The sequence below is a fragment of the Sarcophilus harrisii genome, chromosome 1, assembly GCF_902635505.1.
Source record: "Sarcophilus harrisii chromosome 1, mSarHar1.11, whole genome shotgun sequence".
In the NCBI taxonomy this organism is placed as follows: Eukaryota; Metazoa; Chordata; class Mammalia; order Dasyuromorphia; family Dasyuridae; genus Sarcophilus; species Sarcophilus harrisii.
The window spans coordinates 25,371,198-25,390,166 of record NC_045426.1 but is presented as its reverse complement, the minus strand read 5'-3'; the positions used below and the strand labels follow the sequence as shown (position 1 = coordinate 25,390,166).

The window sequence follows — 18,969 nt, the reverse complement described above, 5'->3', positions numbered from 1 at the left end:
GAGTAGTTTGGAACTATGCTCAAAAAGTTATCAAACTGTGCATACCCTTTGATCCAGCAGTGTTACTACTGGGATTATATCCCAAAGAGATCATAAAGAAGGGAAAGGGACCTGTATGTGCATGAATGTTTGTGGCAGCCCTTTTTGTAGTGGCTAAAAACTGGAAACTGAATGGATGTCCATCAGTTGGAGAATGGCTGAATAAATTGTGGTATATGAATATTATGGAATATTACTGTTCTGTAAGAAATGACCAACAGGATGATTTCAGAAAGGCCTGGAGAGACTTACACGAACTGATGCTGAGTGAAATGAGCAGGACCAGGAGATCATTATATACTTCAACAACAATACTAGATGATGACCAGTTCTGATGGACCAGGCCATCCTCAGCAACGAGATCAACTAAATCATTTCCAATGGAGCACTAATGAACTGAACCAGCTACGCCCAGAGAAAGAACTCTGGGAGATGACTAAAAACCATTACATTGAATTCCCAATCCCTATATTTATGCCCACCTGCATCTTTGATTTCCTTCACAAGCTAATTGTACAATAATTCAGAGTCTGATTCTTTTTGTACAGCAAAATAACGTTTTGGTCATGTATACTTATTGTGTATCTAAGTTATATTTTAATGTACTTAACATCTACTGGTCATCCTGCCAGGGGGGGGGGGGGGGGGAGGGGGTAAGAGGTGAAAAATTGGAACAAGAGGTTTGGAAATTGTCAGTGCTGTAAAGTTACCCATGCATATATCCTGTAAATAAAAGGCTATTAAATAAAAATAAAAAAATAAAAAAAACAACAACAGGATCTGCTCAGCCCCGCAGGACTCCGACACCTGCCTTGCCCCAGACACCTCCCCCTCCCCATAATGGGGGCCAGGGCAGAAGGAAGGGACTAAGGCTTGGGCCAGGCCAACAGCAAGGTTTCCTTCTAGAATAGAGTGGGCAGGCACAGGGCATTGGGAACCCTGGCAGACATCACCAAGGAGCCCAGAAGTCGCCATGCAGGGGCTATTTCAGCAACCACTCGTCCAAGGGCGATCAGAACCGGCAGCAAAGGTGAAGCCCACATCCATGAGCAGGAGCGCTCTGCAATCTCAAGGGCTCCAGGCCAGAAAGACCAGAACTGGCACTGGCCCATCCCCTTCAGATGTCACTCAGTCCAATCAGCATTTACTGAGCTCCACCTGCGAGCCAGGCCCCAGGGGAGCAAAGCCCCAAAGGGCACCGGCCCCTGCCCTCAGAGGGCTCATCTTCTGGAGCAAAGACGCCATTATCTGAGGAGGTGGCAGCGGCAGCTGGAGTGCCCGAGGCAGCACGATGATCTGGCACCTCTGGCCTCCTTGACACGCCCGGGTCTCGCTAGCCCGCCCTTAGCACCCAGGAACAATGGGCCTCCTTTCTGTATTAAGCGCCTACTAGGCGCCGAGTGCTGGGTCAAACCCTGGCCTGGGGTGCAAGCTAACTTGCAAAAGGGCATTAAGGGGGGCAGTGGCCACGAGAAGCGGAGAGCTGGAGCCCCGACGGCAGGGACTTCTGGCTGTGACCATGGGGGCCACAATCTGCATGAGGGGATGGCCACGTCCAGCAGGAGATAAATGCAGCCACAGGAAAGCCATGGCCCAAGCTTCTCTCCACCCAGGATCGTGCTCTACAAGCTTCCAAGTTCCTGCAGCAATTCATCGAGACACTTTCTGGCTCCCATCGGCTCCGCCTGGGGAGTGGATCCCCCACTTCTCTCCAACAGGGGCAGAAATCAGCCAAGGACATGGACACTCACCATGGCCACAAGCAGGCCCAGCCAACATAATGGAGCAGTTAAGATTTGTGCTTTCAATCAATCTGAAAAGCCTGCAGCTCACTTGTGATGTCCAATTCTTCCCGTCTGCCACCCCTCCAGACTGATGTCTACACTAGCGGTCATCTAAAGAACCGTCCCAAGGCATCGAAGAGCTCCAGGGTGCCCAGCGATCCCGGGCTCCGGGGCAGCGAATAGAGCTCTGGGGCCCGGGTAGGCAAGACTCGAGTTCAAGTCCAGCCTCAGACTCTTAAGAGCCACCAGGCAAGTCACCTCATCTGGGCCCATTTCCTCAACTGTAAAATGGGTGTGATGACAGCACCCACCTCAAAGGGCTGCAGTGAAGATCCAATAGGATAATGTTTGTAAAGTGCTTAGCACCGGGTGCTGTGTAAAAGCCATCATTACTCCCCAAGTCGGTGACCGAGAACATCGACACTATTGTTCCCATCACCGAATACTCCTTTCTGTACCATTCTAAGTGGATCAGTCTCATGCAGCGCAGATTCTAAATGGATCCACTCCTTATATCAGCTTAGGTTTTAATCCATAGGCTTTGTGGCCCCCTCCCCACCCACGCACTTCTGCTATTCAAACACTAGCTGACCAAAGGTACTGCCCAGAGCTCCAAGAGTACCCCCCGGAACCTACAGAAAACACCTATCCGACGCACAGAACAAGCATCCTGCACGCAAGAGCAACCTGCACAATCACATCAGAATGCCGACAAACCGATCCGAGGCAATCGGTCCCTGCTACACAGCAGGCACTTGACAAATGTCCACTGATTGACGGTCTACAACTGTCCCAGATGTGGAATTTTAAAAACTAATTTATCTGTTCATGTGACAAAATCTTCCTCCAGCTAAAACACTGACATCGGTATTCCTTTTTTTCAGCAACAGAAAAGGCCAGTAGCTTTTTTCTGCCTCCCCCCTAAATTGACTTTCACATTGTGGGGTTAAAAAGCCCAAACTATGGATAGATATGTTGACCCCATTATTTCTGCTACTATCACACAAATAAATTTTAGGACCTTAATGATCTCCTGGCACACTTATGAGTCACATGACCTGCACTTTTCTCTTTTGTAATTACTGATGAAGAAAAATGTATGGCTTTGAATTTTTTTTTGAACTAGATGATTTTCACTTGCCAGCAATGCAGCATAAATCGATGCCAGGGCTCACAACTCCATTAATCCCCCCAAAAGGATATTTCAAATGATTTGTTTTTACCTGCTGTGTTGGCAGAACTATCAGTGTGAGCACATGAATGAGATTCATTGCTTATTATTAATTAACACTAGACACATCTTATTTTCAGCAGCACCCATGACAATCCATTTTTATGGAAGGCTATTGTCTAACACCCGGGCAAACACAAGCTCTTCGGATGGCGCACGGTATTCGCGCAACTATTGACAGTCAATAGTTGAGAAATGATCCAAAGTCAAGCTGGTCAAGAGTGACTAAAACAGTCCCCGAGTTCGGAGAGAAAACGGTGTCCATGGCAGAAGGCGGCTGTTTGGGACACCCAGGAAGAAGGCCCCAGGGCCGTGAGACCTCTCCAAGACCCCAGGAAATACCAAGAAAGACTAATTTGCTACTAAAAATTACTTTTGCGTGGGTAGCAATTCCAAAATCAAACCCACATTTCTTCACAAGATAGCTCACAGTTCTTACCGACAAGAGATGCAGAGGAAATGATGTAATAGAGAAATACAAAAGCATTTTAAAACACTAGTGCCGCAACATATAATGCAGTGAAAGCCAAGAGTCATGGTCACCGAGACGGCCAGCATCGGCCTTTTCCCTCCTGGTCATTCCCAAAATGCGCGCTGCAGGCAAACAATCGCCTTCCACATTTACTGCTCACAACCCAAATCGAACACTTTGGGCACAAAGTAGCCAAAAAGGAAGAGACCCGCGGATAACAGCAAGCGGCCTGTGGGGAGATGCCCAAATGGGGAGACCCAGGCCCCCAGCACACCCAGAGCTGCCGGCCCGTCCAGAGGCACCAGAAGCTGTACTGGGTGGAGGCCATTCAGTCTGGCCACTGGGGGGTTCCACATGGGAGTAAAAGAAGAGGATCTTCGTTCCACTGCGCCCATGGAAGCTTGGGAACTTCCAAGGTCTCAAAGCAGAGAAAGAAGGAAGCAGGCGTTGGAGAGCAAGGGATGCCTTAAAGCTAGGGAGAGAAGGTTCCCACCTAGCCCGGGACAAGACAAGGCCCCAAAGTGTGCGAGGCCCGATGATGGGGAGGAGGCTGGCAGCCATCAGTCACGGCGACTCGACTGTGGTAGGGGAACAAACCCCTTGGGTCTTAAGCACCTGTTTTCTTAAATGTGATTAAATGAGCAGTTTACAGGACTGCAAGTATCAATGGGATGCAATAATAAAACAAGTAAAAAATAACGAACGCAGCAGCCGCGTGACCGAGTGCCTGCCTAGCCATACGTTACTGCCCTAGGTGTGTGTCCTCAGAATCACAGGCAGAACTGGGCCTCCCAAGAAGCAATCTAAGCCAGAAAAGGCACCTTCATCCTGAATTACAAAAACAAATTTATGTGGTGGCTTACAAAAAACCCAAAAAACCTTTGGTCCCTATTGCTGCTGTTCAGGGATAGCTGGCTCTTCGTGACCCCATTGGGGTTTTCTTGGCAGAAATGCTGGGCTGCTTGGCCATTTCCTTCATTTTACAGATGGGGAAATTGAGGCAACAGGGTGACGTGACTTGCCCAGGGCCACACTACCAGGAAGTGGCTGAGGCCAAAGCTGAACTCCTAAAAATAAGTCTCTCTGACTCCAAGTCCAGAGCTCTAAGCACCAGGCCACCTAGCTGCCCAGCACTGATGCTCTCAGGACCGCACACTGGGAAATGTAAATCTACTCTGGCTTTCCCAGAGACATTCTCGTCATGTATGTGAATCTAATCTGGTTTTCCACATGTTCTTTAGCATGCATGTAAATCTACTCTGGCTTTCCCACAGAGAAATATGTTCTCTTGTCATGCATGTAAATCTACTCTGGTTTTCCACATGTTCTTTTAGCATGTATGTAAATCTATTGTGGCTTTCCCAAAGAGATATATGTTCTCTTGCCATGTATGTAAATCTACTCTGGTTTTCCCACAGAGACGTATGTTCTCTTGTCATGTGCTATGTTCAGGATCACAGGTACCCAACCTTTAGAGCAATGACCACGATGGATCCTCTTACTTCTACATGAACTTAAATCGCACACCTGTAGGGCCCTGGTGAAGTGTACCTGAAACCATTTTAAATATCAATACAGTAATCTGTCCTGACAACTGCAGAGTGCCAGGAGAGGGTGCCTTGGGCAGCGGCAGAGGTGCTTTCAGGAGGAGAAGGGGCCAGGCTCTCTGGCCTCTGGTGCTGGCCACAGGCCCACAGGGATGCCACCAGGTCCCAGGTATATCTGGAGAGCACTGTTCTAAGGATGAGCTGCTCTATGCTGGGAGCACTCCTCCCGTGGGCCTGGCCAGGGCCTAAGAAAACAACACCATTAATAGACCCACATGGAATGCTAAAACTATCCCATTCTAAAGCTGGGCCCAAAGCAGAGAAAGGAACCAGGGTGCTGGGATGGCATCTTCGGGTGCCCTTTCTGGAGCATCCCGGCTCACTTTTACTTCCTTCGGTCACCACAAAATCACAGAAGGACGTTTTACCTTTTCTCCCTGAGACAGAAAAGCATCTGCAAGAAGCAGCCTGAAGAAAGCTCAAACCCCCCAAATGCAAATTAAATAACTCCCTTTAGGTCAGAACACAAGCTGAAGAGGAAATGAGAAGGGCAACTTCCCATTTCCAACAGAGCTAATAAAAAAAAAAAAAATAGAGGGGGACCTGAAATTCCAGTCTGTGAATTCAAAGAAACAGGGGAGGCTGGACATGGGCCAGGGCAAAGCAGGGCCGCAAGAGCAGGGACGTGCGGGACGGGACCGCCAAGGAGGTTGAAATGGCTGCGGCAGCTGGCCCAGGCCCGGGGAGGCAGACCTCAGCTTAGCCCCATTGTACAGAAAAGGAAATGGAGGCACAGAGCCGCGACTTGCCCAGCATCCCAGCTAGGGTCTGTGGTAGAATTTGAACTCAGGTCTTGACTCCAGAACCAGCCTTCTATCCACTCTGCCTGAAATCTGACTTGATTCATAAAAGCAAAAATATGAACAACAGTCCCAGAGAACAGCTAATGCCGCTACTTCCCCCTTCTTTATGGAGAAGGTTGGCTATGGGGCATCTTTCTTTACATCTCTTCAGGTGTTTTTGGTCAGTGATTGTTCTTTGTTTAAAAGGGTTGATGGAAGGAGAAAGGGAAAGAAGATATTTATAGAAATTGCTGTTTTTCAGTCATGTCTGACTCTTTGTGACCCCATTTGGGGTTTTTTTTGGGTAAAAAATACATCTCCTTCTCCAGTTCATTTTACAAATGAGCAAATGGAGACAAACAGGGTTAAGTGACTTGCCTAGAACCTGATTTGAACTCATCTTTCTGACTCTGGATCTGGTGCCCTACTCACTGTCCCACCGACCTTCCCATTTGTAGAAATTTAAAGAAATTACTGGAATATAAAAAGGAAGTGCATTATTACAATCTTTTTTGAGAAATGAACATCCAAGCTGATGGTTTATACTGTATCATTAGCCCAATAAGAAAATATTTCATCAACACAATTCATGTTTATATCCCAGTAAAGAGCAATATTTCAAATAGTTCTTCCCATACAAGCCCGAGTGGGCTTCAAGACGCGGATTTTTCCACACAGGTCGGGGGCCTAGTACCCATCCAAGCTTCCTGGATGAGGAAGGGAGAGGGTATTTTCTGTTAGCATGTGCTCCTTATTGATAAACCCTAGCTTATGGTTTTTCTCCGGACTATACTTTCTGTGAAGGAGAAAAAAGTTAACAAGAGACTTTTATAATAAAGAGAAAAACCACAATCTACTTTTGTATTCTGAGAAGCTAAAATCATCCCTCTCTTTCCTCTTGTGCTCATCTGCAGTAATCCCTGCTATATGGTAGGAATAAAAATGGAACCCCCTGCCTTGCTTCTCTCGCATACAGTGACTGACACTCCCAACTGGGAAAATCGGCTAAATTCAAAACCTGACTTTTTTCATTTAACTTCCATCAAAAAATAGCCCAATAATCACACTGGTTACATTTCGTTTTGGAGGACTACTGTAAATTTTGAACATCAATGGGATTAGAAGTAATCTACTGCTAAAATGCTATTTAAGGGAAGAAATTCCACTTCTCCCTTTCTTTTTAGAAATCCTTTCCAAATGCTATAAATCCTGAATGATTTTGTGTGCCATCTACTGACACAGTAGCTTTCATTGATTCATTTTTAAAAATCAACTACTTTTTGTGCATCCTGTTACCTCTAGCTTCTTTTTCATGTTAAGAGGGCAAGGGTTGAAGGGTATGTGTGACACTTCCCTAGTCCCACCCTGGAATATTGTGGTGAACTGGGTGGGTTTGGTTTTTTTCTCTCTTCATTCTTTGTTGTAAAGATTGGCTTTGTAGGAAAGGAGGGGTGTGTTGGGAAATAAAGGCAGATATCAAAACAAAATACATCAATAACAAATTATTTTGACAAACCCACATTGGGTTACCCCTTCCCCTAGCACTAGGTGGGTTAAACAAATAAAAACCCAAAAAACTCTAGATTTAAAACTTACTTTTGCCACTTACTATGGTGAGATTTTGGACAATGACAATCTTCCTGAGACTCAATTTCCCTATCTGTAGAATGAAGGGACTGTATCAGAGAATCTTTCAAGTTAACTTCCATCTCCCAGTCTAATTATAACACATCTGAAAAGGTGGCAAGCACAGCTCAGAGCAAAAAGAAGCTGCAGCATCTCTACTTTTTAAAATTAAAAAAAATCATCAGGTACTATATCTCCAGGATGGGGTTCACAAACTGGAACCCCCGGGAACAAGTGACAAAACACCACCATCCTCTGAGTATTGTGCTGGCCACAGGAGGTTGAAGAATCGGACCGTGGAGGTGAGCACCCCTGGCAGATTGAACCAGGGAGACCCCCGGCAAAAAGCATCATGGAGAAGGGGCCCCCTCCCAGCTCAGGGCTCTGCAGGCCCTTTCAGTCCCTTACCCAGAACACAGACCGGCCCTCGGAAAAAAGCGTCCACAGTGGGCCGAAGGGCCCAACCTCCTTTAAAACTTCATAAGGCAAAAGGCCGAAAAACTCAAAACACAAACCCTTATTCTTGCTACACAGGAGCAGAGAGCAATCCCAGTGACTACGAAGGGCAAAAGCCGCTCACTGGACTCCACACAGGTTCTACGGGAGGTTTGGCGGGCTGGATGGTCCAAATCCAAAGAATTATCCTCCCCAGGCGGGAGGGATAAATGCTCCTACTGAAGTCTGATGTAGATGGGAAGTCAATGCTCTTTTAAGCAGCTATATCCTCATGTCCTCTAGGAATGCCCTGATGGGCAGGTGGGCATAGAGGGAAGCTAGGATCCAGAGCTGCCCACTCAGACAACAGCAGTAACTACCCACTGTCTAGGGCCGGGACTGCTACAGGGGTGGGCACCTGAGACAAGAGAGCTAACCCGAAGCCCTCCTAAAAAAAATAAACTTGTTTAAAAACTCTAAATCAGTGTATCTCTAAGATCAAAGCTGGGGTGGAGGGGAGGAAGGAGAGGCAGGGAGGAAGAGGGGAAGAAAAGAAGGAGGGAGAGGGAGGAGAGAGAAAAAGGGAGGGAGGGAGGGAAGAGAGAAAGGAGGGAGAGAAGAAGTGAGGAAGGGGGAGAGAGACAGAGAAAGAGAAAGAAGGAGAATGAAAAACAAAGGGAGGGAAGGAGAGAGAGAGAGGATAGAGACAGAAGAGACAGCCTCAGAGTCAGCTCAGTTTTGTCCTCAGTCTATCAGTGAACGAGCACTTTTTAAGCACCTACTATGTTCCAGGCACCAGGGACACAGAGAAAGGTAAAAGAAAGCCCTCGTTCTTGGGGAGCTCACAGTGTACTGAGGGAGGCCGTAACGTGCAACAAGGCCTAAGCTGCCCATCAGGATGACTGGGGAACTCCTGCCAAGAAGCTTGCCAGGCCCCTACGGTACCACGTGGAAGGCAGCGACAGGTGCTAGGAGCACAGGAATGACCAAGGCCGCCCGTGGCCTTCCAGGAGCGCACTTCCTCTCTGACTGCATCCAGCTGTGACCCCCTCCAGATGTGCCTTCTCCATGCTGCCCACCCACCTATAGATTCCCTGGTTTTTTTTAGCTCTTTCCACCTGCCTAGAGAGTTCCACTAACTGGCCCTTATGTTTTCCCCTTGGCTCAATTCTGTCCCTATTAATTTGTGACAGGCAGATTAAAAGGTAATTTCTCCCTTAGTCACTATCCTTCTGCCTCAATCCTATAGGAGAGCCTGCGCTCACTTGTGGACGAGACAGAAGCCAGGGAGGCAAAGGGGAACCCCCAAAGGTCGAAGAGGGCCCCCACCCCTGGGAAGCGATGAGACACCTTTTCTCTGACCTAAGCAGGATGGAAAAAGGCTATGGGCCACCTCACCCTTTCTGTTCTTTCCAAAACAGAGAAATGAGTTAAAAGCTGGACTTCCCAATCAAAGGAAAAGCATCAAAGTAACTGTTAAGCTGTCATTCAGAGATCTGTGCAGACTCCTGGAGCTCCCCAAGAACCCCAGGATGGAAGGAGAACCAACATTAGATGTGGAACTGCTGAATCAGCCCTTACTCCTTACACCTGGCCAATCTCAGCCAGATGACTGAGCCTCTGGCTCCCCAGGGAGGGCCCAGGACCAGGATTCAAAAGTCACTGGGAAGTGTTTAGTAAAACAAATAAAAATACAACAGGTCATGGATAATGCTAATGTGTGGTTTTCTAAATCAACATGCAGCCAGGAGGGATCCTCACTTACGGTTTAGCTCTGCTTTTTGGAATGATCATCCCAAAGGTCCCCTCCCCATAAAGCTATTGTACAATGAGCCAGTGGGATTGTGGCTAAGCAAACTTCTGGTTCTAATATTCTGAGATTAACGTTCTTTCTACTAACTGTATATGAAGACAACTTGGGTCAAAATCAATATTTCATCCCCCTTTTAAAAAAAAAATGTTCAAGAAAATTTTTTGGTAATCCATTCATTTAAAAAACAATGTTATCAAGGTAATTTCTACAGAAATTATTACTGCCATGATTATACTAAAGATTACACTACAAAATAAATCTGAACATGGCAAAAGGAACAGAATTGTCATTTCCCCCCCCAATTCAATTGATAACTACAGCTTACACCAGACTATCTGTGTGAAGTTGGGGATGCAGGTGGGAGGCAAAAAAAAAAAAAAAAAAAAAAGGTTCCTGTAAATTAATAAAACCAAACTTGGATACTAGTGGAAGTTAACTTTTAACCTCTTTCCCTGGCAAAACTCTTAGTGAACCCAACGGGGATCATCTCCTGTCTTCTGTTCACATGTGGCCTCTGAGAATATGTCATTTAGTTATTTTTAAAGATCTTTAAGGAAATCCCACCTTTCTATCCAGATGACACACAAAATCCCAGAACAAATTCTGTTTCTTCTATGAAATCTTACCTGACTTGTTTACCTTTTACAAGAATCCTTTCCTGAGCTTTCTAAAAGCTAGTATTTTCTCTCTGCTGATTCTCCCTAATATCTCTAATATTTAGCTTGTTTTTTGTTTTTTTCCTGTTGTCTCTCTCATGCAATTATGAGCTCCTTCCCCTTTCTTTTTATTCCCAGGGCTTCACACTTCTGCCACACAGTAGATGTTTACTTAAATGCTCATCTATCTTGCACTTTTTCTGGACTCTCACATACTAACTACACACTAACATTTCATTGGTCTCTTCTCAACTAGATTACAAATTCTTGGAGAGCATTTGGGTGTTCTAAGTCTTTATCCTTTAAAGCAGCTAACACAGAGGTAAGCAATAGGAGAGCATGACTTCTGGATACTTAATGATTGACTCTGATGCAGGCCTGGAAATTTAAAAAAAAAAAAAAAATTTCCAATACAGAAAACTGATGTCGTCAGAGAATAGAGTGTTCTAGTTAATTCAATATTCTTCTTAAGCGAGTTAAGGTATAGATGTCATAGGATTATCAGTTTTCAAAGAACTACAATGCACTCAACATAACTAAGCAGAACACAAATGATCTCTGAAATTCAGAACACAAACTGGGTCTCTTTCTAAACATCTCATCGTAACTAGCACAAGTTAGCCGTGTATTAGCAACTTGCAGAAGACTCGATAATCGAGTATTGGAATGACAGGAAGCATAATGGAGTTTGCTCTACTCTGTTCTAGAAATGAGTCATTTCTCAATGCTCTATTAGTGAAGAATAAGTAGAAGAAAAAAAGACAATCCAATATTGGAATAAAGACATACATAGAGGTGAGAGCATGCAGAGTTATACCTGAGAAAGGTGGTATAAAACCTTAGGTTTTCAGCTCATTTGCAGTGGAATAGCTACAATTTACAGGGTAATGCATTACAATTCAATCTGAAAAGCATTCATTGAGTGCCGACTATATACCAGCTCCTGGAGATACAAAAACAAACCAACTCCTGAAAATCAAAATTTCAAGGACAAGGTCAAGAATTCAGGAATCAAGAGAAGACATTAAAACTGAGACCTTCCAGTTGAATCCCAAAGAGATATAGCTGAGCTGATATCCAGGAAAAGCTAACACACATTCTATAAAGAGGTATTACTACTATCAGCACAGAGGGTTAGGTAAGATTACAGATCTTTCCTAAGAATGCATATACACAGCTAGGATGTCCTCTAGTGTTTCCTAAACATCTACCCATTTTCAAGGATCTATCTCCAGGGAATATTCACCACAAGATTTTAATATTTTTAACGCTGAGGCGGGCTGCCAATTCAGCACCAAAACCGGACTAACAACTGATTTATCCTATTGCAACATCTCTGACAAGGGCTGGGCTTCCTTCTCTCCTTTTTAATAGCAATTCACATTTCAGAATCAATTCATTTGCTCTGTGATACACTCCAATTGGAAAATCTCTATTGCCACCGGTAGCCCTCGGTCACTGTGTGCCAAGAAGCTCCACAAGTGGTCAATCCAAAGGCCCAAACAGCAGGACAAATAAAAGCTCAAAGTAAGAGACAACAGCCTCCCCCCTCCCCCCAGCCTTTAAAAATGGCATATACTCATAGTAGTCCCTAAGCACAGGGATCTGGGACCTGAGAGAGGAAAGAAAAAAATATATAAAATAAAAAAAATAATAAAAAGCTAAGGCACACAGCCAAAAGAATAGGCTCCAGGGTGAAAAACCATAAAACTTATCTGCTCTGGAATTGTGCTGGGAAAAAGAAACCACAGAGTTCAGGGACTCAACCCTCCTGGGCATCTTCCCTCAAACATCACCATCTCCTCTGTTAGATTAGGAACTCGGAGTGAGCTAGCGCCTAGAACCACTGCACAAGCTCAGGAGGGGCTTACTCTGGAGCCCTCCTTCTGCTGGATGTCCAACACAGAGAAATATCCCTTTCAGCACAAAAGCAGAGCCTTCAACTTGGCGCCCTGGCTCCTTGGGATTCACAGCACCTGCTCAGCTGAAGAGCCCTTCTGCCCAAGAGCAGACCACCAAACAGCCAATGGCTCGGAGGCAACCAGATTCAAGCCTCCTCCTTGACACTAAATATAGATTTCGGTAGATGCAAGAATGACAAATGGTACCCAAACTTGCGCAGATAAATCCAACAAGTTTCAATTCGGGTTTTTGACAAGTTTCACCAAGCTGGCTTAGAAATTATTTCGGAAAAAAATTCTGCCCCAACAGACCGACTTCTGCTTGGCTGCTCGGGGCGTGCGGATCGGCGAGGGTCCTGCCCAACGGGACTGGGGGGAATGCCCGCCACCCCCTAAGGAAGACCCTCCTTCCGAGGGCCTGGGCCGCCCAAATCTGCCCCGCTCCTGAGCAAGCGCCTCCCTACAAATTCGGGGACGTCGAGTCTCTGGACAGGCAGTCCTCAAGGGCTAATCATGCTCTTAAGCCCGTCGGGTAGGAGGATGCTCTCAAGTTGGAGGAAGTACCTCTGAAACCGGAGTTTTAAATCGCCCTGGCTCCGCCCCCTTCCCCACCCCCACCCCAGCCCCCCAGTCCCGGCGAGCTCCCCAAGCAGCAGCGCCGCGGGGGAGGGGGCCGGCCCGGCGGCCAGGTGAGCCGGGCGAAGTTCTGCCCCCGAGCCCGTCCCGAGCAGTTCAGGCTGGGAAGAACTCACCTTCTCGGCACAGCCGCATAACTTCGCGGTTTTTCCCAAACTCCTTCAAACTTTCCTCCGATTCCGCTCCTAGGAGAGAGAAAAACACGGCGCTCAGGGCGGCCGGCCGGCGGCGGGGCGCGCGCGAGCCGGTGCCCGGGCAGGGCCGGGCGGGGGGGCGGGGGGGGGGGGGCTCGCTCACCGTCTTTCCCAGGAAGTTTCGCGGCTTCTACCCAGTGGTTCCACGGCTGTCCGACCATCGCCTCCGGACTGGGCAGAGACCTGCGCTCCCCGACGGTCGCCATTGTGGCTGCGGAGGCGGAGGCGCCGCCGCTCTCGGGCAGCCGGAGCCGCGGCGGGGGCTGCTGCTGGGGCGGCCGCGGCGGGGGCTGCTGCTGCGGCTGCTGCTGCTGCTGCTGGTGGTGGTGGTGCTGCTGCCTGGCGGCCGCCGCTGCTCCTCCCGCCGCCGCCGCCGCCGCCGCCGCCGCTCTGCGCGGCTCCCCTCTGACGTCATCCGCGGCCCTCTCCGACATTCTTTCCGCTGCTACAATGTAACAAAAAAGGGGGAAAGAGTCGCGGGGCTTCTTAAGGAGGCGCTGCCGAGTTGGGGCGGCGTGCGCGGCCCGGGGCCAGGCGGGGCGCGCTGACAGCTGCCCCGAGGGCCGCTCGCCCGCCCCTTCTCGAGCCCCCGGGGCGGCGGCTGCTCCGGGGAGCGAGCGGGGCACAAAGTCCGGGAAGGGCGGCCCTCCCCCCGCTCCCGCTCCCGCGCCTCGCCGCTCCCGATCCCGCCCCCGCCCGGCCTTTGCTTTCAGTTTCGGATCAACCTGCCCGAGAGCAGCCGCCGGGGCCGGGCCGCCCGCCTCCGCCGCCGGGCCCGCGCTCCGCGGCCGGCCGGGCCCCGATGCCGCCCGCCCCGGCCCCGCGGCCCGCCCCCTCCCCAGCCCCGCTCCCTCCCTCCGAGGCTCGCCTGGCGGCCGCTGCGCTCATCCCCGGGCTGGGCCCCGGGCCCTGCCTTCCGTCGGTCCGGTGGGCCGGCCGGCCGGCGCCGCTCGCCCGCCCGCTGCCGGCTCCCTTAAGCAGAGGCACCTCCCGCCGCCGCCGCCGCCGCCGCCGCCGCCTCCTCCCCTCCCCGCCCCGCTCCGCTCGGGCGAAGTTTGCGCGTCAAGCCCCCGGAGTGGAGGGCGAAGTAGGGAAGCGAGGCTCGGCGGGGCCATCCGTCCGCCCCGCCCGCCCGCCGGCCGCCAGCGGGGTCACCCCCGCGCGTGCCGCTCCGGGCCCTTTAAACCCGGCCCGTCCCGGGGGGCGGGGGGCGGGGGAGGAGGAAGCCCCGGGGGTCGCTCTGGGGCCGCCCAGAGGGGCCGTCTGCGCTAGCCGAGCCGAGCCCGGCCGGCGGGCGGCCCAGCTGTCAAAAGTGAGGATGGGGAAGCCCCGGCAACTCGCTCGGGGCGCCGGGAGTTACCGGCCGAGGGGGCCGAGAAATCCGCACATCCAAAGAGGAGCCCCGGGTACATGCCTGCGCGTCTGCTGGTCCCATGCGAGCAATCGACACGTTAGCTTGTGTCTTTGCAGGGGCACGGGCACCGGGGCTGCGGTGCCGCGCTTAACCCCTTCCGGGCCCGCCGAGCCGGCTCGGGGCCCGCTCCTCCGGGACGCGGGGGGCCGCCCGCGGGGCCCGCTAGCGACTGGAAGCGGCCCGGCCGCACTGCCTGGGCCGGGCTTTCCTTCCTTTAAGGAGCGAGTCAAACTTTAATTCTTGCCGGCAAGTGCCGGGTGAATTAATCGTTCCTCCTACCCTAGGATTGAGTCCTGGAAAGCCTTCCTGAGATTTTTTGGAGGTTCCTGGCTTGGCCTGGCCTACTCTGGCTGACCTCTTCACTCTGGGCCTCAGTTTCCCCATCTGTAAGCCGTAGACGCTGACTTCGGGGCCTTTTCAGCTCGAAATCCTATGCTCCTAAAAAACCTAGGCCCAGTAAGATTAAGTGAATTTTCCGAAGTCACATCGGAACTTCCCCAGTGTGACCCAAGGGTCTTAGGTGTGTCTTGGCCACATCCGCGTTTTTGCTCATAATCTCACGTTTGGCTCGAAATTTCCACCTTCTGCGAGGCACGGAAGTGTTTGGGCACATCCAGGGAGTTAATGTGAAAAGACAGTCATCCCATTTGGAGAGACTAAATAAGAGATTTAGTTCAAAAACAATGATTCCATTCAAGTAGTATTATCAACAGTGACCCTTAAGATAGCTTAACACTTTCAAAAAGAAGAAACATTAACGGGGGCATTTTAGCAGCGACCCAGATTTTAACTGAAGGGCTTCCCCGAAGAGCAGTCGTTTTAGGTCCAAACACCAGACTCTGGCAGGGTATTTTGTTTTTCGACCAAAAATGTAGATGGGAGCAAGGTGTTAATGGTAGATAAATGGTCGGATGTTTTTCACTTTTTTTAGACTGCTTGCAAATGACTGAATTCAAGAAAATGAAATTATTGCACTTTTTCTCGTTCTCAAATAAGTCCTAAAAAACAAAAAGCCAAATAGAAATAAACTGGTGGTTGGGGGGGGGGGGGGAGGAGCAGGAGAAGATCATTTAAAGAAAGCAAAACAAGTTCCTCCTCCAGAACCCAGAGTAGAAGTTAGCCGGTGGACAGGTCGGGCAGCTAGGTGGCGCCACAGTGCACAGAGCGCAGGGCCGGGAGTCAGGGGCATGCACCATCTCTCTCAGTTCAAATCTGGCTTCAGATGCTATACTGTGACCCTGGGAAACTCACTTAACCCTGTTTCCTCGTCTATAAAACGAGCTGGACAGGGCAACGGAAACCCCCCTGAATATCCTTCCCAAGAAAAGGGGGTGACCACTTCCTGAACCAGCAGAATCCAGAGGAGCCTCAGAATCTGCCGGGCCAGAAGCCATTCCCATTGTGCCAACATGGGTTCAGGAATCTGTGTCTATGCACGGCACCAACTATGGATTATGCTCAGCATCAGATCTAGGCTGCTGGCCTGACAGGGAGCCACAATCATTGTGGGCAGGTGCCCAGGCCCTGCTGGCCTCCCCACTCCTGTGGGTCAGTGCCAGGAAACTGACTAAAACTCCCCAGAGGCATCCCCCCAAAGCAAAGCCACGTACTCCAGCACCTGCCATCCAGGAAATCCCGCCATCAAATTCCCGACAGGTGGCAATCCCCTACACTTCTGTGGATGTGTAGATTTGGGAGGGAGAGCAGGATTTTGAACTACTGTGATCATTATAAACATCTTTAATTAAACTCAAATGTGTTTCCCTCTAATTTCCTCCCAGGGGCCTTAGGTCTTCTGTACACAGTTACTCAGAATAAACCTAATCTCTTTTATACAAGAAACTCTAAAATGCCCTTATTGTATGATTCCCCTCATACAATAAAGGAGCTACATTTGTTCCTGAGTGACAATTCTTTTTAAAATCAGTCAAAAAAGAAACCATATAAATGCAAACTTTCATTATTACTGTGGTCTAAAATATAAGTGCAAATTCTGAAATGCTGCCTAAGGGCCAGATTGGATACCCCAACTGTTTACAAGCAAAGCCAAAGGACTGGAAGCAGCAATTTTTTTTTCCCCTAAATACTTTCTCACACATATTTTTCCTTATTCTTCTATTTCCATTTTAGATTTAAACATATCGATACTTTTCCACTTGTACATTTAATAACATTATCAAAAATTCAACTCAAATTTAATCTGGAGCTACCTTCAAATACCGTTTACATTATACTTAATGTCAAAGAATTGTGATAAATGCCTTAAATACTTTCACAGACAAGACAGTGAAGTGGAAAAAATAAGCAAAGTCGGCGTGTTCAGATTCTATATTATAGTAAGATATAAACAGTAGACACTATTTAGCCGATTTTCTGTTTTCCATATTTAGATGTGAGAGTCAAAGATCCAGGAATCATCCCCTAACTAGTCTCTCAATGTCAACTTAAAGGAATATAAGTAATTTGTCCTGATTCCTCATTGGTTACTCTTCTTGTCCAAAAATATTGTAAAGTTAAGGCCAATGTACAAGATAGAGCATTAAGCATAGCGACAGTTTTGCCACCCTTCCCTTAAAAATAATAAGCTTCACCTCATCCTAATTTGGTGACTTCAAAAGGGAACCAGCACTTGATTGATTTTTTCATTGTTCCTGCCACAGAACTCTGTCATTCCTTGCATATAGTAGAGTTACTAAATCCCGGATGAGAAGGTTTGTAATGTGCAGACTTTGTTTCAGATTATCCACAGAAGCTAGTTGGATGCTGGCGGATGTATAATTGGGAGTTTTAGTTTTAGAGCATTTTACACAGAACGCATGGTAGAAACAGTACAGTAGCCATTCAATAAAAACTTTGTGGAAATGAACACTTAGGTCTGCCCTCAAGCCTGGAAGGAGACCTGATGAGCCCATTACCTAGAAGGGAATCCATGCCAAGGGACAGGCTTTGCAGTACATAATCACTTTTCTTCTTCATTTAACTCAATTTCCTGTCACGCAGTTGTATGCCCACAAGGCACGAACGGGTTGATGACCACTGATATGATTTCATTCTCATTCTCAAAGTTCTCACAGAGTGTGGACATTAATCCAAAGATGAGTTTATCTTCTGACTATGCCCATTATAATGCCCATTATAATGAGATCAAGAAATCTGTACCGAGACTCATTCCAAGGAGTCCTCTGAAAATAACTGCCATGGTCACTGCCGACCACGAGTCATCTTTTGCATCTAAATACTGTCAGATTCTGAGCCTTTTAGTTCTTCTGAGGATCTACTGAAAATACAGTCTGACCTCAGCAGCCACATTTAGGGATGCTCACATTTGGAGCCAAGACTCACACATCTCTCTTTACCAAGAGAATTTAACAAAGACATTTGGTAAATGAACCTCTAACATAACGTTATAGGTTCATTAACCAAATGTCTTTGTTCAGAGAGCAAAGGTGCAGTAAGAGGCAAAAATTTCTTTATAACCAATATAGGGCCAGAAATGGGTAAGACCTTCCAAGGAATCGATACCTGAAAATATCTTTGAGAGGAAAATCTGACCCACATTCAACCTCTTCATGTGTATGTGGATAACATGCATCCAACTGGTGTGTTACAAGTTTGGTGATGATATTGGACTCCCTTTGCCAAATCAACCTAAAGAACCTGAGGCCTTAAGGAAATGATACCCATAGGACAGCTGGAGTTCTGGCCTCTGGCTAAGTTGGAATCCAAGGCTGCCCTTTCTTGTCTTCTCTCCTAACCATTGGGCTTACCATCCAGATCATCAGTTTGGGCTGCAGGCTGGCCTTCGTGACACCATGCTCCCCTCCAGGGAAATCTCTGTGCCCACATTTGTTCCAAGGAGAGGGAGATGAGGGGCAGCAGCAAAATGAATTCATCAGCTCTGTGGCCAGGAGAGCTGACTATAAGGCACCAGGTTAGGAGTAATGAGGTCAGCTGAGAAACTGGGGACTTCAAATGGAAGGATAATTATCTTCCTCTTGGCCCGACCTGAACAGATGTACATTTTTCCAAATGAACAAACTACCAATCATTCAAATCCTTCCCTTTTTTCTTTTTCTTGATCATTCGTACCCAGCTTCCCAATAATTTCCCCACACACAATAATTTCAGTATTAAGAAGTTGTGTGCAGAATTTAGAAAAGGAGCTAACTAATTTAAAGAAGCAAAAAAAAAAAAAAAAAAAAACAATAAAGGCTCTTCAGCCCCTGTATAAATATTCAAATAGTTTTAGGGAATTACAGTAATAGGTATACAGACCTTTCTGAAATGAAAAGAGGATGATAGAGAGTAGAAGAACAGAAGGAAGGATTCAAATTAAAACGACGCATATACCCGCTCTCTCCCTTCTTTCCGTGTGAGGT

General features: G+C 48.1%; 1 protein-coding gene across 2 annotated transcripts in view; it reads right to left on the bottom strand.

The window, feature by feature from the left end:
- Nucleotides 1–18,969, bottom strand: part of ATXN7 (ataxin 7) — a 124,011-nt gene that overhangs the window by 72,640 nt on the left and 32,402 nt on the right. For both annotated transcript variants that reach the window (XM_031953551.1, XM_031953545.1), the window contains exons 2-3: nt 13,280–13,621; nt 13,099–13,167 (exon numbers count right to left, since the gene is read on the bottom strand). In XM_031953551.1, coding sequence (XP_031809411.1) covers nt 13,099–13,167; nt 13,280–13,621 — 411 coding nt within the window. The remainder of the gene's footprint in view (nt 1–13,098; nt 13,168–13,279; nt 13,622–18,969) is intronic.